The sequence below is a fragment of the Octopus sinensis genome, linkage group LG17, assembly GCF_006345805.1.
Source record: "Octopus sinensis linkage group LG17, ASM634580v1, whole genome shotgun sequence".
Classification (NCBI taxonomy): Eukaryota; Metazoa; Mollusca; class Cephalopoda; order Octopoda; family Octopodidae; genus Octopus; species Octopus sinensis.
The window spans coordinates 50100693-50128083 of NC_043013.1; the positions used below are offsets into that span (position 1 = coordinate 50100693).

The following is a 27391-nucleotide window of genomic DNA, read 5'->3' on the forward strand; positions in this document are numbered from 1 at the left end:
AACCTTGCCAAAACTGATCTTGCCTGAGCTAGTGCCACATAAGAAGTAGAGTCCACTTTGCAGAGGGGTTGGTGTTAGGAAGGGCACAGTAGTCTTCTACCTGGCCAGCTCCTGTCAACTGTCCTACCTGTGCATGCATGGAAAACGGATGTTAAATGATGATGATGATGACACACGTGTGTACATCTAAAAACAACACACACACATCTATCCATCTACATACACACAAACACACACACACGTTTTATCATGACTTAGTTACAGAAAACATATAACAATTGAAACTTTTATTATCAACATTTATCTACATTATAACAAAGTAAATTAAAATAATGAGAAAATTAAAATAAATCCATTGGGTAGATGATTCTTATTATTTTGTATATTTTTTGTTTCTCTCTCATAAAAGTCAAGTGTACAAAATCAGCATTGGATACCACAGTCACAAAGAGAATTAAATCAACTCTCTCAATGCACATCTTTTTATTTCGCTGACTGAATTTGCGGGAGACCGAATTCATCCACTGGTACACTGTCCTGCAAAAGGAAACAAAGACAGTTAAATATCAGTAACTTTGGAATTTGTAGATCTTTCATCAAATATCATGTATATTCATACCATTATCAAAATGATAATTTTTTTCCCAAATGAAAATGTATGGTAAGATTAGATGGTTTTATTGACCACCACTTATGACTTCATGTAATTTTTTAAAAGGAAACGAACCTGACAGAAATCTGACAAAACCCTTTCTTTACTATATTTCTAACCAAAATACCACCCTTATGAGTTTCAATTAAATTCTAAAATAATCATGAATTTAGACTAGTTTCATTAAACAACTGTAACTTTTTTTTACTAAACATGTAAATACTGGTTCAATTTCACAAATTAAATAAAGGTTCTTCATCAATTCTACTGCATAACTTTTGTCCCAAAGCAACTCTAATTACAGGTAAATATTTAAATTTTGTTTAAACATCACCACAGAAATGAGTTATCAGCTAATATTCAATTGAGTATGCAACAAACTTTTAATATACAAGAATTGTGCACATCACTAGATTATCAGTTGAATTTAATGCACGTATGAATAGGTAAAGGTAAAATAAAATGAAATACTGGAATTTGTTTTTGAAGAAAACTTGAAAATTAAATACATCAACTAAATGAAATAAACTCACATACATGAATACACAAGAACCTATATAATAAAGATTTATCATAGAAATTAAATCAAAACTTGTCACTCACCTCAAAGGTAAATCAAAATTACAGGTAAATAAAAAGTAAAAACGAAGTAAATTTGAAAAAAATACTTATACAATCTAATCATACATATATACAATATTCACACAATATTTCCTATCATGGAAACTTGTAAAACATCCCGCTCTACATACTGCAACCTTGCAGAATGCACATTGGAAAGAAGTTTCAACCGGCCGTCCACTGGGGGATTTTCTTTGTTGATGTAGACACTCACGGCATTGCCTTTTGCAACCCTCGATTTTTTCTAATTTATGGAGATCATCTGAACTCAGAGGGATTTCTCTCTGGTAGGTTTTGCTTCTCCTTCTTACAGTTATTTTTTTGGGAGGAATAACCTGCCCTCAACTGCGTTGCTACATCTGAACTGCAGATGGTCGCACTACTTTCAAACCCCTCCTGATTTGGTATATAATATAAATGCATTTGCAATGCTCATGTTAACTATATACCAAACCAGGTATCATCATCATCTATTACCTGGTCTACCAACCAGATAACTCATCATTTGGTTCAGCTGATCTACACCGGCCTTGTACCTGTTATAACTGAGGTGCCATTTTCATCTACACATGGTTGTACACCAGTAGATAGAAAATTATCTCTGCCTCTTATCTCTGTATGTGATTGCTAGCAGATTTCCTTTCTGCTGTTGGATTATTTCACCTCTTCTTTTAAATTTTGCTTTTTTTAGCACACGTATATGTCACTGTTTCTAAACCTACTGCTAGTTTGAACTAAAAAAAATTGTCAAAAAATATTATACGGCCCTGGTTATGGTATAGAAGTGATAAATTCCAGACTATATTGTACCCTAGGCCATGCTGACTAACATTATTATCCCTTTTCTCAGAATAAAATCTAAACCGAGCAGTACCCAGTATTTGTTTCGCTAATTTTACAAACTTTGATCCCTCACTTCGTGGGCTTTCCTGGCATATATTGTTAGAAGCGTACCTTCCCTTTATACCCCAGCATGCCCTCATCAACGGATAAAGTAGCTATCGGGGTTGTAGAGTATTTTATATGGATTTTGAACACAGCTGATGAAGGGTCTTATTTTAAATACGGGATCAAAGTTTGGTTCTCCACGTACTGGGGTACTGCTAGTGTCTCTCACATGTAAATACTGGTTCAATTTCACAAATTGTGTCCTTGACATAAAATACTAGAAATGTACTGATTTCCAAAAGGTTCTTGATTGCTTCAGTAATTTGCAATTCTGGGTAGTCTTATACCCATAATAATATTTATGGCAAAAAATGCCTGTATTTCTTCTACACTTGTGGGAAACCACAAGCCATCTTTTTTTTTTTTTTCCAGTTTGTTTACATTCTGTGTAATGGTTTGTTTCTACAGTGATGGCTTCAAACAAGCTTACTGGAAAAAATAAGAAAAAAATGAGACAGAACACATCCCTGTTGGACACCCCTCTCAATGCCAAACCACTCAGTGTCACCAATGGTCGTCCTGACAGATGACTGTTGATTTTGATATAGCCGTGCCAACAGTGCGACTAAGTGTTCAGGAAATCCCATGTCTTTCATGACGTCCCACAGCTTGCTGTGTCCCACACAGTCGAAGGCCTTAGAGTAGTCGATGAAACATATGTAAAGTGGGATGTTACATTCCTTAAACTTCTCAATCATCACCCTGATGTTGACTATCTGTTCCCTTGTTCCTCTTCCCTTGACGAAGCCGGCTTATTCCTCAGCGATGGCACTGCTATATTTCCACTGCAGTCGACCTACGATGATTCGCAGCAGGATCTTACTTGCACAGACAATAAGGCTGACGGTTCAGTGGTAAGAGCACTCGCATGGTTTGCCTTTCTTTGGTATTGGTACGAAGACTGCACGACACCAGTTGATCGGCCACTCCACGTCGTTCCAGATCTTGACACACAGTCTCCACAACAGTTCTATCCCAATACCATTAGAGCGGTGAAGGAGAACTACGATGGTGGGGTTCAGATTGCCAGAGAAAGGCTGTGCAATCTGAGATACACCGATGACACAACCCTCATAAGTAACAGCAAGGACGAATTGCTGCAGATGATACGCAAAGTGAGACATGAGTGCACAAAGATCTTGGTGGTGGATAAGTACAGGACAGACCAAGGTGACTTCACCATGGATGGAGAGATGATTCAGGAAGTGGATGATTTTGTGTCCTTGGGATCCACAATCAGCACCAGTGGATCAAATACACCAGAAATACGGAGAAGGCTTGCGATAGCGAAGCAAGCGGTACAGGATATGGAGAACATCTGGAAGAGTCGTGGCGTGCTGATGCTGCTGAAGATAAGGCTACTTCGTGCTGCTGCTTTCTCTATTGCGACGTACGGCTGCGAGTTGTGGACAATGTTGAAGGCAGACAAGAAAAGAGTGAGCACTTTTGAAATGTGGTGTTACCGCAGAATCCTTAGTGTGTCATGGATGGAGAGAAGGACGAACAATTGGGTACTAGCAAAGCTTGGTTGCAAGATGACGCTTCGGCAAAACATCATGAAGCGGAAGCTACGGTTCTTTGGCCACGTCATGTGTTGGGATGGACTTGAGTGAACGATCATAACAGGCAAAGTAAACGGTAGACGTAAAAGAGGCAGACCTCCCACTTCTTGGCTGAAAGACATCGCAGCCACAGGATTGTCTTTCTTCTCAGCTGACCATGGGGTAGAGGACAGGAGAAGGTGGCAAGACATTGTGATGACCACAGCATCGCATAGTGTGACACCTGACTAGGATGATGATGATGATGAGCAGAAGCAAGCTACTGCCATCTCTACCAAACTCGTGTTGGATTTTTTGGCTGCTGCGTTTGTGAGTTCAAATTGTTATACATCTGATGTTTTATTGTTGTTCTGTGTTATTGTCGAAGATTGAACTGTTGTTGGTCTGTTGACTGTAATTTTCGCCCTGCGGGGCAGAAAACTTGGAATATTGTTAATGAACTGTGATTTGAACTTTGATTTTGTCAAACATTTTTTGGAAAAAAAAAAAAAAATTGTGTCTAATTTTATTCCTTTTGAAGGAATTTGTGTTTGATAATAACTATTCATTATGGATTATGATTTGATGTCAAGTGTGGATTTCCCAAAGATGGAAAAGTTAAATGAAAATAGAAACGATATTGTAAAACAAGTGCAAAAGGAGAGACCAAGTTTTTCTGTTGCGGTCGGCAGCAACATGGTGACATTAGACATAACAATGACCAAGCTGTTTAAATACGGAAATCTGGTAAAGAAAACAGGAATGACATAAAGTTGCTCCCTCCCCAAGAGATACTGCAAAACATAGTTATATCATATGCTGAAGAGCATGGTAATAGGGCTGCTGGAAGAAAATTTGATGTTGACGAAAGCAATGTAAGGCTATGGAGAAGAAATAAAGATGAAATTAAACAGATGCCAAAGAGAAAGAAGGCAATAATAAAGGACGTTACCGTATACATTTTTACACACCAAGGACGTTATATAGACCTCCTTGACTCAAGTTAGTGAAGGGGTGCGTATTATACACAAGGTTTAGGTTTTTCAGAGGTACAGCCCCCATAAAAATCCCCTACATATTATACTCAAGAGCGGACTATACTCGAGGATTTACAGTAAGTAAAATGGAAAATATTCTAATCATAAAATGAAATATGAAGAGAAGATTAAATGTTTTATTTACCTTTGTACTATCAATACCCGGCTCACTTGTTGGGACACTAGGAGTAGTAACTGCATCATCTAAGTAAGAGGTATCTTCATCTAATTGAATTTCATCTCCAAGGGCATCAAGCTCAGCTTCTAATTCTGAATCATCAATCTCAGGCATGCCATAACTTCGGCCCATAATTTCTTGGATTTCACCTGCTTCTTCAGTCAAGTCTTCAAGTTGGTCTTGTAGATCCTGATAATAGAAAATATTCATTTCAAATTGGGGGGGAAGGAATAAGTCAATTACATCAACTCCTAGTGTTCAACTGGTACTTATATTATTGACCCTGAAAGGATGAAAAGTAAAGTTGACCTCAGCAGAATTTGAATTCAAACATAAAGATGGATGAAATGCTGTTAAGTATTTTGCCCCATGTGTTAACAATTCTGCCAGGTCACTGCCTGAAAGTAGAAAATACCTATTTCTTTACTACCCACAAGGGGCTAAACACAGAGGAGACAAACAAGGACAGACAAACGGATTAAGTGGATGACATCGACCCCAGTGCGTAACTGGTACTTATTTACTCGACCTCGGTGGAATTTGAACTCAGAACGTAGCGGCAGACGAAATACGGCTACGCATTTCGCCCGGTGTGCTACCGTTTCTGCCAGCTTGCAGAAGTAGAAAATATCATCATCATCATTATCATCATGAAGGTTATACCAAAAGTAATGCAAAAGTGGGCACAAATTTTTCCTAAACTGATATAGGTTGTTCAAATTGCTCATGTTGATAAGAGTAGCTAACTCTTCGATATAATCTCTATCACAAGTGATGCATTTGAACCTAATGATTAACTTAGCAAAGACTAAGGTCCAAAGATATGTACGGTCATGCAGTGTCACAGTGAATGTGGGTCATTTTCAGATTCTTGTTTGAACTCTTCCTCTTAACGGCATCTCTAACCTTTTCGAGTGTCTGGATGTACTGCTTATTATTCACAGTATGTCCACATTCAAGAAATTTCAGAAGAATGACACTCTCGTCATCCCAAAATGTTGCTGCCATGTCTTTCTGTGCTCATTGCTGGTTCTTGAATGTCTTAGGCCTTGGAAGTGTGATGCCATTCCATGAGAGCTCAAAATCTCTCGTGGAAGTGCCATCCAACTAAAAAGCAAATATATGAGAAACTACCACCTGTGTCATCTCTTGTGAAAGGTAGGAGAGTCCAGTTTGCTGGACATTGTTGTAGAGCTGAAAACGTGGTAATTTCTACTCTTCTCCTCTGGAAGCCATCTACTCACGATACCAGAGGGCGCACACTCTCCTACTCTGATGTAATCTCCAGGGATACAGGCATCCAGCAACAGGACCTCCGTAATGCCATGATGGACCGTGAAGTCTGGCATAACATGGTAAATTCCATTGTCTCGACCATGGTCGAACAATGATGATGATTCCATGAACTGGACCATAATTTCTGGATCATAATGATATGCTGACATTTCATCTCATCACCAGATCGGGTAAAAAAAACCCTTAGATGAGAGTATACTTCTAAATTGGGTGTCAAGTGCCAAGATATCCACATTTTACACATCTTCTGATACTCAAAGTTTTCCACCAACTTCCGTGATGCATTGTGACCACTGGAGTTGAGCAACAAGCTCCTGGATCAAGAACTACATGACAGCATGTCGGTTCTGCATGGAATCCATTATTTGCCTGCAATGAAGAACATACAAGAATATGTAATGGATGACAGCATTACCGTAGTGGAAATGAAAACTATCCTACTGTGACTGAATGAGCTGTTGCGGCAATGTTGACTTACATACCAAAGCCAAAAGAAGTTGCTCTGTCCATAATGTAAGCTCAGCTTAAAAATTTTACTCTGGAATTAGAGGAAGCTGATTCTAACAATCAAGAAACTAATTAAGAAGTTTGACATGTAATGTTATCAACATAGTTCTTTCCTAAGGCTCTCCAAATGTATGAAACCCCATTAACAAAAGTGGAGAGAATGAAAAATTATATATAATTGATGGGGAAGGTTAAAGCAATAAAACCCTGCTATCACTCAATACCACAGGACTCAGTGGATTCTATTTTTCATGCATCCCAATAAATAGTGCTGACAGGAAGGAAATGATATAAACCACACAGAGATGAAAGCAATGATATAGGTGCAGTGCAGAATATGCAGGCCGGATAGCAAATGGATGTCTCACTAGATTAACAAAAGTAGAGATATTGCGACCAAGCAGGAGTGGCTGTGTGGTAAGTAGCTTGTTTACCAACCACATGGTTCCGGGTTCTACTATAGCCTCGGGCCGACCAAAGCCTTGTGAGTGGATTTGGTAGACGGAAACTGAAAGAAGCCCGTCGTATATATGTATATATATATATGCGTGTGTGTGTTTGTGTGTCTGTGTTTGTCCCCCTAGCATTGCTTGACAACCGATGCTGGTGTGTTTATGTCCCCGTTACTTAGCGGTTCGGCAAAAGAGACCGATAGAATAAGTACTGGGCTTACAAAAGAATAAGTCCCGGGGTCAAGTTGTTCAACTAAAGGCGGTGCTCCAGCATGGCCGCAGTCAAATGACTGAAACAAGTAAAAGAGTAAAGAGTATTATACTGAAGAGTGCAGCTGAGGCATGGGATTAGGAAACCCATGTGTAAAATTGAGCCAGCCAGGATGCAATTTCTCCTGGAACTGGTGTACAATGTGATTCCAATTCAGGCCAATAACAGACGGTGGAGTTATCACTGTTGATTGTCAATGGTGTGGTGGAGTTATGCATCTTCCAAGCATTTTCTCACATCATTCAGGTAATTTCTTGTGGGAGTATGCAGGGCCAAGTGCTGAGTATCCTGAGTATCATGCGCTAAAGCAACAATGTAGCAGTATCAATACAATGAGAATCAATAAAATGCTTAGACCAGTGCTTTTCAAACTTTTTGCTGGAGCGGAACCCCAAGGAAACATTCCACTGGCTCGAGGAACCCCTGTGCAATAATTTAATAGTCTTATGCACACATATCTGCACAGGGCAATTAAAAATTACTGATTTTAGCAGTTTTGTAACTTCTTGCGGAACCCCTGGACTGTACTGGCGGAACCGTAAGGTTCCGCGGAACCCTGGTTGAAAACCACTGGCTTAGACTATATTGTTACAAGAAAGGCAAGGAATAACAATGCAGCAATGTAAACAAAACAAACAACTGTTGTTATCGCTAGGCCTAACTCATCGTAAAGTCAATACCACCATGACTGATATCCAATCTACAGTGGAGAAGGCTAGCCACTGGATTTGGTTAAAAAGAGACGATGAGCGATGGCTAGAAGGATATTGAGCTTTATTTCATAACCAGCTGATCTAGCAAGCAGGGCCTCATATCAGTGAGGTGCGCATTGATGCCGTCGAGAGGTAGGCCCCGAAATGGCACGCATTCTCTCCTGATGACCCCATACACTTGCTGGCTTCCGGTATGCGGAGCTTTTGACTGGTAGCACTTGCATGTGCAAGTTGTTTGCAAGACATCTATAATGAAGCAATGCCCTGACCTTAAACACAAATGCACACAACCATGAGACACTTCTGTAACTTTTCTTCTACTAAATTTCACAAACAAAACACTGGCGGTTCACCCGTTGTGCATGCAGTGCATCGTAGTTCATTGATTGCACACTCAGTGCATCGCAGATTTTTCTGGATAATATATGTAAATTTATATTGTGAACTCCTCAGTAAGAGTGGCTGTGTGGTAAGTAGCTTGCTTACCAACCACATGGTTCCGGGTTCAATCCCACTGCGTGGCATCTTGGGCAAGTGTCTTCTGCTATAGCCTCGGGCCGACCAATGCCTTGTGAGTGGATTTGGTAGACGGAAACTGAAAGAAGCCTGTCGTATATATGTATATATATATATGTGTGTGTGTGTGTGTTTGTGTGTGTGTGTTTGTCCCCCTAGCATTGCTTGACAACCGATGCTGGTGTGTTTATGTCCCTGTTACTTTTCGGTTCGGCAAAAGAGACCGATAGAATAAGTACTGGGCTTACAAAAGAATAAGTCCCGGGGTCGATTTGCTCGACTAAAGGCGGTGCTCCAGCATGGCCGCAGTCAAATGACTGAAACAAGTAAAAGAGTAAATATCCGGGTTTCTGTGGCTGATAGGTATTTATATTTTTTTTAGATTCTAATTATTTCTGTGAATGGTTTTGAAACATAACACCCATGATAGTCGAGGGGTTACCATACAAGGTTTTAATAATACTTTAAAAGAAATAGTAAAAGGCATTTACCTCAATGTCGTCAATTTTGACATGCTTGTAAGCTTTCTTGAATTCCTTCACTCCACTCTTCATTGCATCTACCTGAAATATAAAAGAAATAAATATGAACTTTTAATTTCAAGAAAACAAAAAAACACACACCTTACTCCACACAAGGACATGTATGGAGACACGGGTCCACACATAGAGATGCACATCCATACATACAAACATGGTACATAGTTGCAAAACACAAACACACACACACACAGATATGCACACACAAGGAGACAGAGGTGCATACATATACAAACACACACTCACACACATACATAGAAAATACACACACGGACATGCAAGCACATGAATATGCACAATACATAGAGGTACACACATACATACATACGTACATACATGGGCACACACACACACACACTGACCCTCACACATGCGCACAAACAAACAAAAGGGAATGCAGTGTAAATAACGGACAGAGTCAAAACTATTGAAAAGGTTGCAAGACGCAACGAAAATTTTAGGAAAATAAAAATAATTTTAAAAAAGTGGAAATTTTACCAGTGTGTTACATTATAAGGCAAAAAAGAAAATGACTCTCCCCAGACACAATAGAATATGCTTCAACACACAAACTCATATAAAGAATCTTGCAAACCAAATCCAAAAACGAAAAACAAGAAATATGTATTTTAAATTCAAAGACATAATTTTTGACATTACTGTAGTTTTTGTGTCTTTTAGTGACTGGATGGCAAAGTTCTGCTGCTCCAAATTGAATGATTGATTATCAAGTTGCTCCCGTTGTTGTTCATACCTAGAAATGGAAAGATAATACTTCTTGTTAGTGACATTAACTGAGATTGATTGAGAAACACATTTACATATTTTTTACCAACATTCAAAACCAATGTAAAAGCAGATGAAAAGTGAAAGAATTTACACTTTTAATTTGCATTTTAAATGGTTTTAAGAACATTTCTGTGATGTAAAAGATGATCATTATTGTATATATAATGTGCAGGTGGCACGTAAAAAGCACCCACTACACTCTCGGAGTGGTTGGCGTTAGGAAGGGCATCCAGCCGTAGAAACTCTGCCAGATCAAGACTGGAGCCTGGTGCAGCCATCTGGTTGCCAGTCCTCAGTCAAATCGTCCAACCCATGCTAGCATGGAAAACGGACCTTAAATGATGATGATGATGTGTCTTGGAAGCCCGAGGAAACTGAGTTAGCAAGCATTTCATTTGGTGAAAATTTTATCCAGATATTTGAAGTTTTACTAAACTATTATATTAGAATATATACATATATAGACGCAGGAGTGGCTGTGTGGTAAGTAGCTTGCTTACCAACCACATGGTTCCGGGTTCATTCCCACTGCGTGGCACCTTGGGCAAGTGACTTCTGCTATAGCCTCGGGCCGACCAAAGCCTTGTGAGTGGATTTGGTAGACGGAAACTGAAAGAAGCCCATCGTATATATATGTATATATATATATATATGTGTGTGTGTGTGTGTGTGTGTGTGTGTCTGTTTGTCCTCCTAGCATTGCTTGACAACCGATGCTGGTGTGTTTATGTCCCCGTCACTTAGCGGTTCGGCAAAAGAGACCAATAGAATAAGTACTGGGCTTACAAAGAATAAGTCCCATGGTCGAGTTGCTTGACTAAAGGCGGTGCTCCAGCATGGCCGCAGTCAAATGACTGAAACAAGTAAAAGAGTATATGTCATCATCATTTTGACGTCCACTTTTCCATGCTTGTATGGGTCAAACAGGGTTTATTGAGACAGGTTCTCTTTGGCCAGTTGCCTTTCCTGTCACTAACCCTCACTTGTTTCCTTATGGCCAGACATATTCTCACAGTATAGTCATCATCATCATCATTTAGTGTCCGTTTTCCATGCTAGCATGGGTTGGACAGTTCAACTGGGGATCTGGGAAGCCAGGAGGCTGCACCAGGCTCCAGTCTGATCTGGCAGTGTTTCTACGGCTGGATGCCCTTCCTAACGCCAAGCACGCCGTGAGTGTAGTGGGTGCTTTTTACGTGCCAGATGGGGCTGGCAAATGGCCACGGACGGATGATGCTTTTTACGTGCACAGGGGCCAGGCGAGGCTGGCAACAGCCACGATCGGATGGTGCTTTTTACGTGCCACCGGCACGGAGGCCAGTCGGGGCGGCACTGGCAACGGCCATGGTCGGGTGGTGTGGGGGCCAGGCAAGGCTGGCAACGGCCACGATCGGATGGTGCTTTTTACAACACTACTTCAAAGAAAGTGATAACCATTTACAACCATCCTGTGATGACAATCCAAGGAGACACAAAGACATATACACACATGCATATTATATACATATACAATGGGTTTCTTCCAGTTTCTGATTAACAGAATCCACTCGCAAGGCTTGGGTTGGCCAGGTGCTATAATAGAAGATACTTGCCCAAGGTTCCACAGAGTGGGACTGAACCCAAAACCATATGAGAAGCAAACATCTTATCACACAGCCAAGCCTATATGGAGTACTATCTGTAAACTATGTCTGTGGAAGGGATATAATCACAAACAGGCTAACAGAGAAGGTAAACCTCATGTGTAGTACAGTCGTAGGAGTAATAAGTGAGAGGATTTGTCAAATAGACGCTTTCCAATGGACAGGTGGTTCGCTAGAAGTAGCTGATAGCTTCTGTCATTATTGGGGGCCTAATTAGCAGTAGGCATAGATAATATAAAAACTGGCTGGCATTGAAATTGGGATTTTAACAAAGTCTTTAATTTTTGTTCCTTGTGCGTTGAGAATTTTGGATTTGAATCTAATTCTGCCACTGAAGATTATATCAATAGCAATGAATACGTTTTTACATCTGAATGTATTTGGTATTTGGAATATTTGAGAAACAAAAAATAATAAACAGCTTATTTTCATACTTGAACATCATACATACTTACATTTTCTTTTGTTTCAATACTCGCATAGCCTTTTGCTTAACAGTATTCTGAAATGAAAGCAAAATATCGATTTTTAAAATAAAATGAAGATACGGTAGATAAGGTTATCGAGGTAGTCAGAGTATGTGACAGAATACTTAAGATTAGATTAGTGCTCCATCATAGTTTAGCAACTATTATATCGGCCTATGCCCCTCAGCCAGGGTTACCCGATGGGCAGAAAGACCGTTTCTATGACACCCTACTGCAGACCACCTCATTGACGAACAACAGGGACCTTCTCTTTGTGGCTGGTGACTTCAATGGGCATGTTGGACGATATGCTGAGGGCTTCTATGGCGTTCATGGAGGCTATGGTTATGGTTCTCGCAATGAGGAGGGAACCAGGCTGCTGGAGTTCTGTGATGCGAATAGTCTTATGGTTTGCAACACTAACTTCAGGAAACCAACAAGCCACTTGGTCACCTACCGTTCGGGCCAGCATACTAGCCAAATCGACTACATCCTTGCCAGAAAAAGGGAAAGATGGCTGCTAATGAATGCCAAAACCTTCCCAGGCGAAGAATGTACCCCACAACATAGAATGGTAGTCAGTGACTTTAGGATCAGGACTAAGAGGACGACTAGAAGACGACCAACATGGAGAAGAAGGGTCTGGAAGCTAAAAGACCCTGCTAATGGACAGAGATTTAGAGACATGTTACTTGAAGCCTTCGACGAAATAGAAGGGGGCATAGCTACACATGGGGTAGAAGATAACTGGGCGCTTCTAAGGGACAACCTGCTGAAAGCCACTGACCAGATCTGTGGCTGGTGCAAAGTCCCCACAAGACCCAAAATAACGTGGTGGTGGAACAATACTGTTGACAGGGCTATTAGACAAAAGAAACGGGCTTGGAAGGACTGGAAGAACGGTGGTAGCAGGGAAGTGTATCAGACTGCAAGAAGGGAAGCTAGGAGGCAGGTTTATTTAGCCAGAGGGGAAGCAGATAAGAAAAAATTTGCCAATGTCCTGCGCCGTGAGGATGAAAGACTTGAGGTATTTCATATAGCAAGACAGTGTGTGAGAGAGAATCGTGACGTGGTAGGAGAAAAATGTGTTCGCACGGATGACGGCTCACTTGCGCTAAATGAGGATGCAAAGAGAGAGGTTTGGAGAAGCCACTATGAAAGGTTGCTGAATGAGGAAAATGAATGGGATAAAGAGAGTCTGCCGAATGTTGACCCAACAGAGGGACCAGCAATCCGAGTTGACAGTTCCTTAGTAGATAAGGCAATTAAAAGCATGAAAACAGGGAAAGCCCCAGGCCCATCAGGAATTACTGCAGAGATGCTCAAAATATCTGGTAGTGTCGGCTATAGCCTAGTCACCCATATAGTTAACCAGGTGATACACGAAGGAGTCATTCCCAATGACTGGTGTAGTAGCATAATAGTCAGCTGCTACAAAGGTAAAGGTGACGCCCTAGATACAAATAACTACAGGGGTATCAAGCTGCTGGATCAGGTAATGAAGGTTACGGAGAGGGTTATAGCCCAACTAATTAGAGAGAGAGTTAGCCTAGATCAGATGCAGTTTGGGTTCGTGCCAGGGAAAAGTACTACTGATGCTATTTTCATGGTAAGACAGCTGCAAGAGAAATACCTAACCAAAGACAAGCCCCTATACCTGGCTTTTGTTGATATGGAGAAAGCCTTCGACAGGGTCCCCCGATCCCTCATCTGGTGGTCAATGAGGAAACTAGGGATAGATGAATGGTTAGTGAAAGCTGTACAAGCCATGTACAGAGACACTGCTAGTAAGGTGAGGGTTGGCACCGAGTACAGTGAAGAATTCAGGGTAGAGGTTGGGGTCCACCAAGGTTCAGTCCTCAGTCCCCTCCTATTTATCATAGTCCTCCAGGCAATAACGGAGGAATTCAAGACTGGATGCCCCTGGGAGCTCCTCTATGCTGATGACCTTGCTCTAATTGCTGAGTCTCTATCAGAACTAGAGGAGAAGTTTCAGGTATGGAAACAAGGTTTAGAATCGAAGGGCCTTAGAATCAACCTAGCCAAAACCAAAGTCCTGATAAGTAGGAAGGTAGACCAATCACAAACGCCTTCAGGTAGATGGCCCTGCTCGATCTGTAGAAAAGGTGTAGGTAGAAACTCTATAAGATGCACCAAGTGTAAGCTATGGACACATAAGAGGTACAGCAATGTCAAAGGAAGGCTAACTAGGAAGATGGTTTTTGTATGTGGCAGATGCTCAGGAACAATTAACACTGAAAATGCTCTGAGACCAACTTCCGTCACTTTCCAGGGAGAAAAGCTAGAAGTAGTTGATAGTTTCCGTTACCTAGGTGACCAAGTCAGTAGCGGGGGCGGGTGTGCTGAAAGTATAACTGCTAGAGTAAGAATAACCTGGACAAAGTTTAGAGAGCTCTTACCCCTGTTGGTGACAAAAGGCCTCTCGCTCAAAGTAAAAGGCAGACTGTATGATGCATGTGTACGTACAGCCATGCTACATGGTAGTGAAACTTGGGCTGTGACTGCTGAGGATTTGCGTAAGCTCGCAAGAAATGAAGCTAGTATGCTCCGATGGATGTGTAACGTCAGTGTTCATAATCGACAGAGTGTAAGTACCTTGAGAGAAAAGTTGAACCTAAGAAGCATCAGTTGTTGTGTGCAAGAGAGACATATGCGCTGGTATGGTCATGTGATGAGAATGGCTGAAGATAGTTGTGTGCGAAAGTGCCACACCCTGGCAGTTGAGGGGACCTGTGGAAGAGGTAGACCCAGGAAAACCTGGGTCGAGGCAGTGAAGCACGACCTTCGAACTTTAGGTCTCACCAAGGAAATGACCAGTGACCGAGACCTTTGGAGGTTTGCTGTGCGTGAGAAAACCCGGAAAGACCAGTGAGAACAGTCAAAATCAAGATCAAACCAAATTGAGGTCGATCAACATCAGGGCCCCCGTGCAGGTGACACGTAAAAGTACCATCCGTTCGTAGCCGTTTGCCAGCCCTGTCTGGCCCCCGTGTCGGTGGCATGTAAAAGCACCATTCGTTTGTGGCCGTTGCCAGCCTGGCCTGGCCCCCGTGCCGGTGACACGTAAAAGCACCATCTGTTTGTGGCCGTTTGCCAGCTCTGTCTGGCCCCCGTGCCGGTGACACGTAAAAGCACCATCCGTTCGTGGCCGTTTGCCAGCTCTGTCTGGCCCCCGTGCCGGTGACACGTAAAAGCACCATCCGTTCGTGGCCGTTTGCCAGCCCTGTCTGGCCCCCATGTCGGTGACATGTAAAAGCACCATCCGTTTGTGGCCGTTTGCCAGCCCTGTCTGGCCCCCATGTCGGTGACATGTAAAAGCACCATCCGTTCGTGCCCGTTGCCAGCTTCGCCTGGCCCCCGTGCCGGTGACACGTAAAAGCACCATCCGTTTCGTGGCTGTTTGCCAGCTCTGTCTGGACCCCGTGTTGGTGGCACATAAAAGCACCATCCATTCGTGTTCGTTGCCAGCCTCGCCTGGCCCCGTGCCGGTGACACGTAAAAGCACCATCCGTTCGTGGCCGTTTGCCAGCTCTGTATGGCACCTGTGTGGGTGGCACGTAAAAAGCACCCACTACACTCACGGAGTGGTTGGCGTTAGGAAGGGCATCCAGCCGTAGAAACACTGCCAGATCTGACTGGGCCTGATGAAGCCTTCCAGCTTCACAGACCCCAGTTGAACCGTCCAACCCATGCTAGCATGGAGAACTGACGCTAAATGATGATGATGATGATGATGATGATGATGATACGACAAAGCCTGCATTCCCGCACAAGTATCAACAAAACTATAAATTTAGCATAAACCAGGGAGCTGTAGGTTTCCTTTCTCAATAATTTTTTTTAACTAAAATGAAATAGTAAGATTAGAAGCATTCCATTTATAAAATAAAAGATGACTAAATCCAGCTCAAAATTACCCGTTTAACTCAAACAAATGGCCCTTGAGAATTTTGACAAAGTCCACTCAGTTCAAGCATTCAGGCCAGATCCCTAGTCTGAAGACAACTTTCTCCTTTCCCGGCAATATCAGAGGCCCTGGAAGGTATGTTTTATGCATATTTTGCAGTTCTGCACACTGCCTCAGCTTTGCACCGGCTGGCACATCCTGCACACTGCCTCAGCTTTGCAATGGCTGGCACATCCTGCACACAGCCTCAGCTTTGCACCGGCTGGCACATCCTGCACACAGCCTCAGCTTTGCACCGGCTGGCACATCCTGCACACAGCCTCAGCTTTGCACCGGCTGGCACATCCTGCACACAGCCTCAGCTTTGCACCGGCTGGCACATCCTGCACACAGCCTCAGCTTTGCACCGGCTGGCACATCCTGCACACAGCCTCAGCTTTGCACCGGCTGGCACATCCTGCACACAGCCTCAGCTTGCACCGGCTGGCACATCCTGCACACAGCCTCAGCTTTGCACCGGCTGGCACATCCTGCACACAGCCTCAGCTTTGCACCGGCTGGCACATCCTGCACACAGCCTCAGCTTTGCACCGGCTGGCACATCCTGCACACAGCCTCAGCTTTGCACCGGCTGGCACATCCTGCACACAGCCTCAGCTTTGCACCGGCTGGCACATCCTGCACACATCCTCAGCTTTGCACCGGCTGGCACATCCTGCACACAGCCTCAGCTTTGCACCGGCTGGCACATCCTGCACACAGCCTCAGCTTTGCACCAGCTGGCACATCCTGCACACAGCCTCAGCTTTGCACCGGCTGGCACATCCTGCACACAGCCTCAGCTTTGCACCGGCTGGCACATCCTGCACACATCCTCAGCTTTGCACCGGCTGGCACATCCTGCACACAGCCTCAGCTTTGCACCGGCTGGCACATCCTGCACACAGCCTCAGCTGGCACATCCTGCACACTGCCTCAGCTTTGCAATGGCTGGCACATCCTGCACACAGCCTCAGCTTTGCACCGGCTGGCACATCCTGCACACAGCCTCAGCTTTGCACCGGCTGGCACATCCTGCACACAGCCTCAGCTTTGCACCGGCTGGCACAACCGCATGCACATGTACCTTTGACCACACCATCACCTACACCTTCGTCGCCACTACCTAACACGAAAAAACCCTATGTCACCAGGACTGGCTGCACTGTGCATTGGTCCCCCCAAAAACTCACCAAAACTACTTATATCTGACAATCCCTTTTGTGTTTCCTGTGACAGACAATCACTTTCTTGTGTTTCCTGTGACAGTTCCAATACTCTGCCATTGAACATTTTGTCAAATTCTGGGCATGCCAATTTATGTTTCTTGCAGTTATTTTTCTATTTGACTTGTCCCATTTTGGTACCATATCTTGTTGGTTGCGATCAGTTACCATCTTTGCTCTTTCTTGTGACTGCTTCAATTACTCAGTTTACGCACTGCTGTACTCAGGGGGGAGCCCTTGTAGTGGCACAAGCAGTCAGTGCCATATCGGATGAGATCTCGAGGCAGCCATTGCCATCTCCGAGACTGGAGCGACACCTCACCTGCATCCATTTGCCATGCGCAAGATCATAACGAGGCTCGCGATGGCAAACTGTACATAAGGGCGAAACAGATTGAGATTCTCTCTCTCTTTTGCTGCCTCTCTTTCTGCCTCGTAGCAGCAGCGCTGGCTGAGCCTGTCTGTATGTTGTACCTCCAGAGGCAATGTTCCTGCACTAACGGAGCTACTACACAATGCACACAGCTAAAGATGGTAGCTGAGAGCAGCACCCTTCACCTTTCCTGTGAATCTTGTAAATAAACCAGTTGTGAACTGCATTTGTACTTGAAGTCTTCTCTCTTCGCCTGTTGGACCCTGGACTGCGCGAAGAACAAAAAGAGATAATGGAGGAAGGCAATATTCTCCCGATATTGTAAACCTTGACGGAGTGGCTGTGTGGTAAGTAGCTTGCTAACCAACCACATGGTTCCAGGTTCAGCCCCACTGCGTGGCATCTTGGGCAAGTGTCTTCTACTATAGCCCCGGGCCGACCAATGCCTTGTGAGTGGATTTGGTAGACGGAAACTGAAAGAAGCCTGTCGTGTATATGTATATGTGTGTGTGTATGTGTTTGTGTGTCTGTGTTTGTCCCTCTAGCATTGCTTGAAAACCGATGCTAGTGTGTTTACGTTCCCGTAACTTAGCGGTTCGGCAAAAGAGACCAATAGAATAAGTACTGGGCTTACAAAGAATAAGTCCCGGGGTCGATTTGCTCAACTAAAGGCGGTGCTCTAGCATGGCTGCAGTCAAATGACTGAAACAAGTAAAAGAGTAAAAGAGTATTATAACTCTTTATTTATTGATTTAAGGTGAAAATGATTTTCATGTCATTGACTAGCCTATAAAAGTGTTTCATTACACTGAATGTGAAATCAATTTGAATAGAAATTGAAAAGATCCCACAAATTTGCAATCTTTTTCAAAAAATAAAAAAGTTGAGGGGGTATATGATGTGCTTAAAGCAAAGTTCTGCTAGGAACAGATAAAAAAACAATGAAAATAAAATAAAATTTTGTGAGAGGTACAATATAGGGGGTAAGGTGGAGAGATTCTTATTTTCTTTAATGTGACTTAAATGTGTTCAGAATGTGGAATACAATAAAATAATGAAGGGTGGGACAACTATTCCGTCCCAGAAAAATACTTCAATATTTGGTGGAGTTCTGATTGTAGCCCACCATGTAATTAATCATGACTTTTCTTATTTTTTGGCATTTTCAGAAATTTTTTGTGAATTTGTGTTCTACACACTGCATCTTGTATGATTACGCAAAAATATTTTTTTATTTTTGTCAACCCTCCTCCAAATCCTAAAATTTTCAGGGAAAGAGTTGTTTTGTTGGTGAGTAGGGGCTCTTGCAATAAAAATATGTTGTTATGAAGAGTTCGTTTTGATTTTGGGGCATGTAAGAGAAACGTTGTCATCGTCCTTATTTATAACTCATGCGGGCATGGCTGTGTGGTTAGGGAGCTTGCTTCCTAGCTACATGGTTTCGGGTTCAGTCCCACTGCGTGGCACTTTGGGTAGGTGTCTTCTGCTATAGCCCCGAGCTGACCGGAGGTTTGTGATTGAATTCGGTAGGTGGAAGTTGCTGCCGTGTGTGTATATGTGCGTGTAGGTGCTTGTGCCTCTCCCAAAGAGAGAGAGGGTTTCACTGCCAACACATCATCATCATCATTATTTAACATCCACTTTCCATGCTAGCATGGGTTGGACGATTTGACTGAGGACTGGTTAACCAGATGGCTGTGCCCGGCTCCAATCTGATCAGGCAGAGTTTCTACAGCCGGATGCCCTTCCTAACGCCAACCACTCCAAAAGTGTAGTGGGTGCTTTTACGTGCCACCGGCACGGAGGCCAGACAAGGCTGGCAAACGGCCACGATGGGATGGGGCTTTTTACGTGCCACCGGCACAGCTGCCAGACGAGGCTAGCAAATAGCCATGATTAGATGGTTCTCTTATGTGCCACCGGCATGGAGGCCAAGCGAGGCTGACAAATGGCCACGATCGGATGGTGCTTTTTACGTGCCACCGGCACGGAGGCCAGGCGGGGCGGCGCTGGCAACGGCCATGTTCGGATGGTTCTCTTATGTGTCACCGGCACTGGTATCACAGCTACAATTTCCATTGATGTTGATCGATTTTGATTTTGACTTCTATTAATATATTTCAGTTTTTAAAAAAATATTTTAAAAGGTTTGTCTAATTTTTTGATGTTCAACAGTTGGTTATTACTGTTATTTTCGTGTTGTTTTTTAAAAGAAAGTACAATTTTGTCTGATGTGGCTCACCATATCATTTCCACTTTTGCCAAAATTTCACAAGTGGTTTAGAACCTGTCATTGTTGCTGGTGCTATCCTGTGACTTTTCCGTCTAGTTTTGCTAATTGTTTTTCAGCTTGTCTATACCCACCAATTTTTAACTATCTCTGCCAAACATTAGTTATTTTAGCAGCTGTCTACTACCATAAGTACCTGACCATAAATAGGTGGATGTACAAAAAAATGAAAATAAAAAAGTTGAAGCAAACAAATAAATAAATAAGCTCAAGGAACCATAACTAATAGCAAGACATCTTGATTGCATTCCAAAATACCCTTTTCCTTCACAAAATGATTAGGGTCATTGCATCTGCAAATGTAACATAAGTAAAAGTAAAGCTTTATGCTTAAAAATTACTATCAGATAGTTTAAAGTTTAGAGAGATCTATGAAATACAAAATTTCTTCTCAAATTATATTTTTTGAAGTGATTCTGGCACCTTTTCATTTCAATTCAAGAGAAACATAATTTTGAAGAAAAGTAATTTTATGGAAACCAAATCCTTAATCTGTAATCCTTGATTTACCGTTTCAGTCAAACTCTTTTCTATTAAATTTTGATTATCTTTGGTAGCAAATACATTATCTGTCAAACACATAAGAGTAACAGGTATTCGCAAAGTGCCTGCCTTAATATACCTGTAGCAGGATTAAATTAAGTAATTCTACAATGCTGTTATCAGTTCCAGCTTTCTTTCATTTTTGGAACTATTTTCATTTGCTTCTTATACTCTCAAAATATCCAAGAATATCAAACTGTCTGGAGTTCAGAAGAGAAAAATTCCTAAAGAAAAAAGTGAGAAAAAAAATTCTGCTGTATTAGCAAAACAAATTCAATTTGGTTGAGAGCTGAATCAGTGATGAAGCCTAAAATTGCTGGCAAGTGACCTTAAGAATATCACCTGCTACTGTGGATAAATGATTTCCATTTAAAACACCTTTTTTAACAAATATTTAAATTAGTGTTTTAACGTATTTAACGCAGTGTCAAAAGGTTAGCACCAAAATATAATTACATAGCAATTAAAAAAGAAAGCATTAGCTTAATGAGTAATACTATTTTAGTCATTTTACTTCTCTTCCTATTTTATTAGTATTGGCATGGCATGATGACAGTATGTCATAAAAAAAAAGAGTTCAGGAATGACTTTATAGGTTCTAGTTGCAACGTTTAATGCAGGTAACGGAATCAGTTCTGGGTGGGGACAGGGACAGTAATGTTAAAGCTTTAGAAAAAAATAAAAGCATGTTACCTTGGAAGGCCCTTCTCGCATCTTTTTCATTTGATCTTTGTATTTCTTCAGTTCCATATCCAACCTATTGATTTTTTTGTCCATTGATTCACCTCTGGAATCAATCTGTGAGAAAGCAAAAGAAGAAAAAACAGCAAAACAGCATTAATTAAAACACATAAATGAAAGATGTTTAATTTCTCGTCAAATTTCTGAAGTGTTGTCTAATCTTAATCAGTTTTAACATTTAAATTACAAGTACAATCATAAGAAAAATTACAAAAAGAATTTTAACAGCAAATGTCATAATAAAATAAATGTGGACTCTGCTAAAGGTGGCCAAGAATCAGGTGAAGGTGTTAAAACAGAAGTATCCAAATTTCAATACTATTTTTCTCAATAAAGGCAGATACCAAAGACACCGATTTAGTACAATTCATAGAATCTTTAGTTTACACACACAGTTCTCTGTGTCATCTCTTGTGAAAGGTAGGAGAGTCCAGTTTGCTGGACATTGTTGTAGAGCTGAAAAAGAGGTAATTTCTACTCTTCTCCTCTGGAAGCCATCTGCTCGCGATACCAGAGGGCGCACACTCTCCTACCCTGATGTAATCTCCAGGGATACAGGCATCCAGCAACAGGACCTCCGTAATGCCATGATGGACCGTGAAGTCTGGCGTAGCATGGTAAATTCCATTGTCCCGACCACGGTCGAACAATGATGATGATGATGATGATGACACACCCAGATTAGTGAATCTCTCTACAGTCTCGATATCTCGCAGACTGGTCTCTATGATCATCGTCATTTGACAGCCGTCATTTCTAATGTTCATTCTTGTGGTCTTCTCCAAGGATAGTTAAGTGTTGGACCAGCAATCCAATCCCATGAAATATGAACAGCTACATAAGCAGCAAAAGAAAGCCACTCATAAAATCTACAGGGGGAAGATGGCAATGGACACAATTCAACAATGACAGACCCCAATGAAAGCCAAATAGAAGTGAGGGTCTCAAAATGCCAAATTCAAAGTACCAAAAATGTAACATAGCTAGGTATATGGAACATATGAACATCAATTCAAAGTGGGAAAATGAAACAATTTATGAGAATTCAAGGAGCACCAACATTTTGAGAATCAGTTCAACATATCAGTCTTAGTGCAGCAGATGAGCTACTGAGAAAGACTCAAAGACTTAAGACTCTACTTCCTAGAATGAAGCCAGGAAACATATGCTGTAATATACATCTAGAAGATCCTCAAAGAACTGGTCCCAAACTTGAGCACTGAAAGTTATACTAACACAAGAACAGGGCACCATTGCAAAGTGCCAAAGATCCCACCCTTGCTATCAAATATAGGACAAGATATTGCAAATAGCTTGGGATCCAAGAGCCTATGCCTCTTCAGTATCCTCCTAAAGCGCTTGAGAGACCTACATAGGGTGGATGTAAATGTCTTCAAAACAGAACTGGATCTCCTATTGTCATGGCGTGCATGGTGGTTATGGCTTTGGCCCCAAGAATGAGGAGGGAAGAAGGCTACTGTAGTTCTGTAATGCAAATGATGTCATGATCAGCAAAACAAACTTCAGAAAAACCAGCCAGCCACCTAATCACTTATGTGTCTGATGGGAACATAAGCCAGATCAATTACCTCCTCACCAGGCAATTAGACAGGTTGATACTCATAAATGCCAAGTCTTTCCCAGGTGAAGAGTGTACACCCCAACATAGTTAGTGACTTCAGAATTAGGGCTAGAGAGATTCAGAGAAATAAACCATACTGGAAAAGAAGATTATGGAAGCTCAAAGACCCAGCAAACCAGTAAAAATTTAGAGACATTCTACTGGAAGCGTCTGATGATAGAGAGGAGGAGGAGAAAGGGACATATAGCTTAGAGGATGACTTGAAATTCCAGTGGGACAATTTACTGGGGGCCACTGACCAAATCTGTGGCTGGTGCAAAGTCCCACCAAGGCTGAGGATGATATGGTGGTGGAACAAGGTGGACAGCACTTTAAAAGCAAAGAGACAGGCCTGGAAAGACTGGAAAAATAGTGGAAGCAGAGGATTTTACCCAGTAGCCAGAAGGAAAGCTAGGTGACAGGTTTACATAGCAAAAGGAATAGCAGAAGGTAAGAGGTTTGCCAAAGATCTACAGTCTCAGGATCAGAGGCATGAGGTGTTTAGGATTGCAAAGCAGTGTATGAGAGAGAATAGAGATGTGGTGGGTGAGAAATGTGTACGAATGGATAATGGTATGCTTGTGTTTAGTGATTCAGAGAAGAAAGATACGTGGAGATGCCATTATAAAATGTTATTAAATGTGGAGAATGATTGAGAGAAGGAAAGTCTTTCAAATACCAAACCAATTGAGGGACCAGCCATCAAAGTTGATAGCAGTATAATAGATAAGGCAATAAGGATGTGAAGATGGGAAAACCTCTGGACTATTGGGTATCACTGCCAAGATGATTAAAATATCTAGTCGTGTGGGATACAGACTAGTCACTTGCATAGTTAATCAGAATAAGAATGGAATGGAAGAAGTTCAGAAAGCTGCTGCTACCTCTGTTGGCAAAAGGACTCTCTCTCAGAGTGAAAGGCAGATTGAATGTGGAGGACATGCGCAGATTGGAGAGAAATGAAGGTAGTATGCTTCGTCAGATTTGCAACATCAGTGTACATGACTGACAAAGTACAACTGTGTTGAGAGAAAAGTTAGGCATCTCCACGCATCTTTCTTCTCTGAGTCACTAAGTGCAAACATACCATTATCCATTCGTACACATTTCTCACCCACCACAACTTTGTTCTTTTTGATACACTGCTTTGCAATCCTGAACACCTCATGCTTCTGATCCTCACGCTGCATAACATTGGCAAACTTCTTACCTTCTGCTATGTAAACCTGTCACCTAACCTCCCTTCTGGCTCCTTGATACAATGTTCTGCTTTCATCATCCCTAATGACTGGTGTAGTAGCATTATAGTTAGCTGCTACAAGGGTAAAGGTGATGCCTTACATAAAAACAACTACAGGGGTATCAAACTGCTAGACCAAGTCATGAAAATTACAGAAAGTTATACCTCAATTGAATTAAGCTACATGAGATGTAGTTTGGTTTTGTTACTGGGAGAAGTATCACAGATGCCATCTTCACAGTGAGACAGTTACAAGAAAAGTATCTGGCCAAAAGTAAATCACTGTACCTAACTTTCATCAACCCGGAGAAAGCTTTCAACAGAATTCCCTACACTCTTATCTGGTGGTCTCTAAGGAAGCTAGGAGTAGAGGAGTGGCTTGTTAGAGCCGTACAAGCCATGTACAGTGATGCTGTCAGTAAGGTGAGAGTCAACCTTGAATACAGAGATTAATTTAGCATACAAGGTGTAGTTCACCAGGGATCAGTTCTAAGTGCGCTCTTATTCATCATAATTCTCTAGACCATAACAGAGGAATGCAAAACTGGATGCCCATGGGAACTGCTATATGTTGATGACTTCACTCTTATTGCAGAATCTGAAGAACAATTGGAGAAGTTCCAGGTATGGAAGCAAAACCTGGAACCAAAGGGCCTTAAAGTTAACCTAGCAAAAACTAAAGTTGTTGTTAGCAGATAAGACCCTCTTTCTGTCAGGTAAATGGTCCTGCTCAATATGTAGGAAAGGAGTGGGAAGTCCATTTGCTGGACCCAGTGTAAGCAATGGACGCATAAGAGATGCAATGGAATTGCAGGTAGGTTAACAGATAAGATCACTTTCATGTGTGGTAGATGCGCAGGAACAATACGCACAAAGCACACATGTGACTTAGATTATCTCAAATGTTGAGGAGGCTCTCTTGAGGTAGTAAATAGTTTCTGCTATTTAGCTGACCAAATTAGTAACGGTGGTGGATGCCCTGAAAGTATTGTTTCGAGAATAAGAATGGGATGGAAGAAGTTCAGAGAGCTACTGCTACCTCTTTTGGCAACAAGAGGACTCTCTCTCAGAATGAAAGATAGACTGGATGATGCTTGTGTACGAATGGCTATTCTACAAGATAGTGGAGGCTCTGAATGTGGAGGACATGCGTAGTCTGGAGAGGAATGACGGTAGTATGCTCCATTTGATTTGCAACATCAGCGTGCATGACCGACAAAGCACAACTGTGTTGAGAGAAAACTTGGGCATAAGAGGGATTAAATGTGGTATGCAGGAGAGGATTATTGTATTGGTTTGGACATATGATACGTATGAGTGAAGGCAGCTGTATAAAGAAGTGCCTGTCACTGAAAGTGGATGGTACCTGTGGAAGAGGGAGACCCAATCTTTCCTGTCCGTAACATTGGACCCTCTGGAGATCCCTCCCTTCTAATGTCTTTCTTGCAGTGTTGACTTACTCAAGTTTGAGAGGAATATTAAAGATCTCAGTCTCAAAAGAAGTAGGAAAAAGAAAAAAAGAATGCCAGAGCAACATTTCATTTTGAGATGTAGAAAATGAAACTGCTTAAGTCAGTATATTAAAATGGAAGCAAATTAATGTACAGTAGTCCTTGACTAAACTAAACAATGAAATGAAATTAGGAAAATGTTTTCTTTTCAAACAAAGTTTATTTGGAAGTTGTTTCTGTATAAAAGAAATGGCAGACTCTTTTACGTGAGAATTGTGGACAGCATCATTCAAATTAATGGGCTAACTCAAAGGAATTACATCATAAAGGATATTCATATAGTAATGATGAATATTGAGAGCACAATTAACTTTCTTCTTGTGTTGTTTGAAGTAATTCCGAATTCAGTAGTATACTGTAATGAACAGAGTCTCAGCACCAACTCAATGCCTAAGAATTGAACTTTTAGGGGTTCGATAAAATAAGGGCACAAGTAGTACCAAAATAAGTACCAGTCAAGTACTGAGGTTGATGTAATGGGGGAAGCCCCCCAACCCAGAATTGCAGGCCTTGTACTGAAATTAGAAAGAATTGTTCGGAGAAGGAAACAAACAATGGACAAAAAACATGGTGAAGTTCGTATTACAAAAACAGCCGTTGTATCCCTTTTAAATAGATTCGTTTTTCGATATATGAGAACTAGCTGGTGTTTTTGCTCTGACAAACATTAAACAAATACATATTTCCGAAGCGATGCTGTGGAAATGTCCCCCCGGGGGGGGGGGGACACCCGGATAAACTTAGGGTTGGGGTTAAAACAGCTGTTTCGACGGGTTTGACTTGACTGCAATAATGAATATAAAAACCGATATTAGTAATATATTACGGGGAAATATCACAAACAAAGACAATTACTTCTGGAATTACAATTTTTAATTTGTAATTCCATAATTATAAATTCTGATTAGCTTTTAAATATTTCTTTTCTGTAGAACAAAGGTCGAAACTAGTCTCTATCGAAAGTCATAATTTGAGTAATTTACAATATTTTCTGCCCAGAAATAATCACAGATCCTTAATTTGTGAAACAATTCCAACTTTGTTGTAGAATTTTGGGTTAAATTGGCAAAAATTTAGGAAATTCAATTGAAGAAGGTAACATTTAATATACGTTAATGAATATAATGAAATTAAGTGTAACATACATTACTAATGCAATCATTTAAGTTTGCCGGGGGTTCCTTGGGCTTGGCCCTTCCAAATAAACGATTCATTTTGGAAAGTTTTGACAATCGAAGAAACACAAAAAGGTAAATACGATGGCGACAGGAAGTGATGACATAGATATACGACGACTTTCGATCAGAAGATAAGCATCTCCTCTCTCTCTCTCTTTCGCTTCCTCTTCGGCCGCCATATTACATGAGTCAGTATGCAATAGGAAATTACTTCATTCGGTGACTAAACAAGTTGGAAAGCATTATCACGCCCACCTAACTTAGATTTTTCTCCGTTTCGACGAGGATTTTTCCAAATTTTAATAAACACGCCGCACTTCAAAATGATGATGATGTGGAAGCTTTTTATGAAAAGAAATTTTTTTAATATTTATGATTTTTTAAAAGCCTTATTCTCCCCTCTCGCCCTACCCCGGAGTCCTCAAGACGAACTTTTTCAATTTTCTTTTTACACTAAGCACTTAAAATAGAGAGGACAAGCCTTTCCTTGTCAAAAAAACCCCCAAAATTGTTGAAATTTATGAAAACCCA

At 41.6% G+C, this 27391-nt stretch overlaps 1 protein-coding gene across 1 annotated transcript; it reads right to left on the reverse strand.

The window, feature by feature from the left end:
• Positions 1–272: 272 nt before the first annotated feature.
• LOC115220905 (charged multivesicular body protein 5) lies at positions 273–26987 on the reverse strand. Its single transcript, XM_029791105.2, has 7 exons — positions 26828–26987; positions 21263–21367; positions 12159–12205; positions 9932–10025; positions 9224–9295; positions 4945–5166; positions 273–537 (listed from the first exon to the last, which is right to left on the reverse strand). Exons 1-7 carry the CDS (start codon positions 26894–26896, stop codon positions 484–486), a joined length of 663 nt encoding a protein of 220 aa, XP_029646965.1. The 5' UTR covers positions 26897–26987; the 3' UTR covers positions 273–483.
• Between the last annotated feature and the right edge of the window lie 404 nt (positions 26988–27391).

Excerpts from the sequence above, each read along its gene's own strand:
- LOC115220905 (XM_029791105.2), bottom strand. The coding sequence starts at position 26,896 with ATGAATCGTTTATTTGGAAGGGCCAAGCCCAAGGAACCCCCGGCAAAC. Across the intron at positions 12,206-21,262 it reads TGCGAGAAGGGCCTTCCAAG|AATACTGTTAAGCAAAAGGC; the intron begins GTAACATGCTTT and ends CTTTCATTTCAG. Across the intron at positions 5,167-9,223 it reads TCAAAATTGACGACATTGAG|GATCTACAAGACCAACTTGA; the intron begins GTAAATGCCTTT and ends TTCTATTATCAG.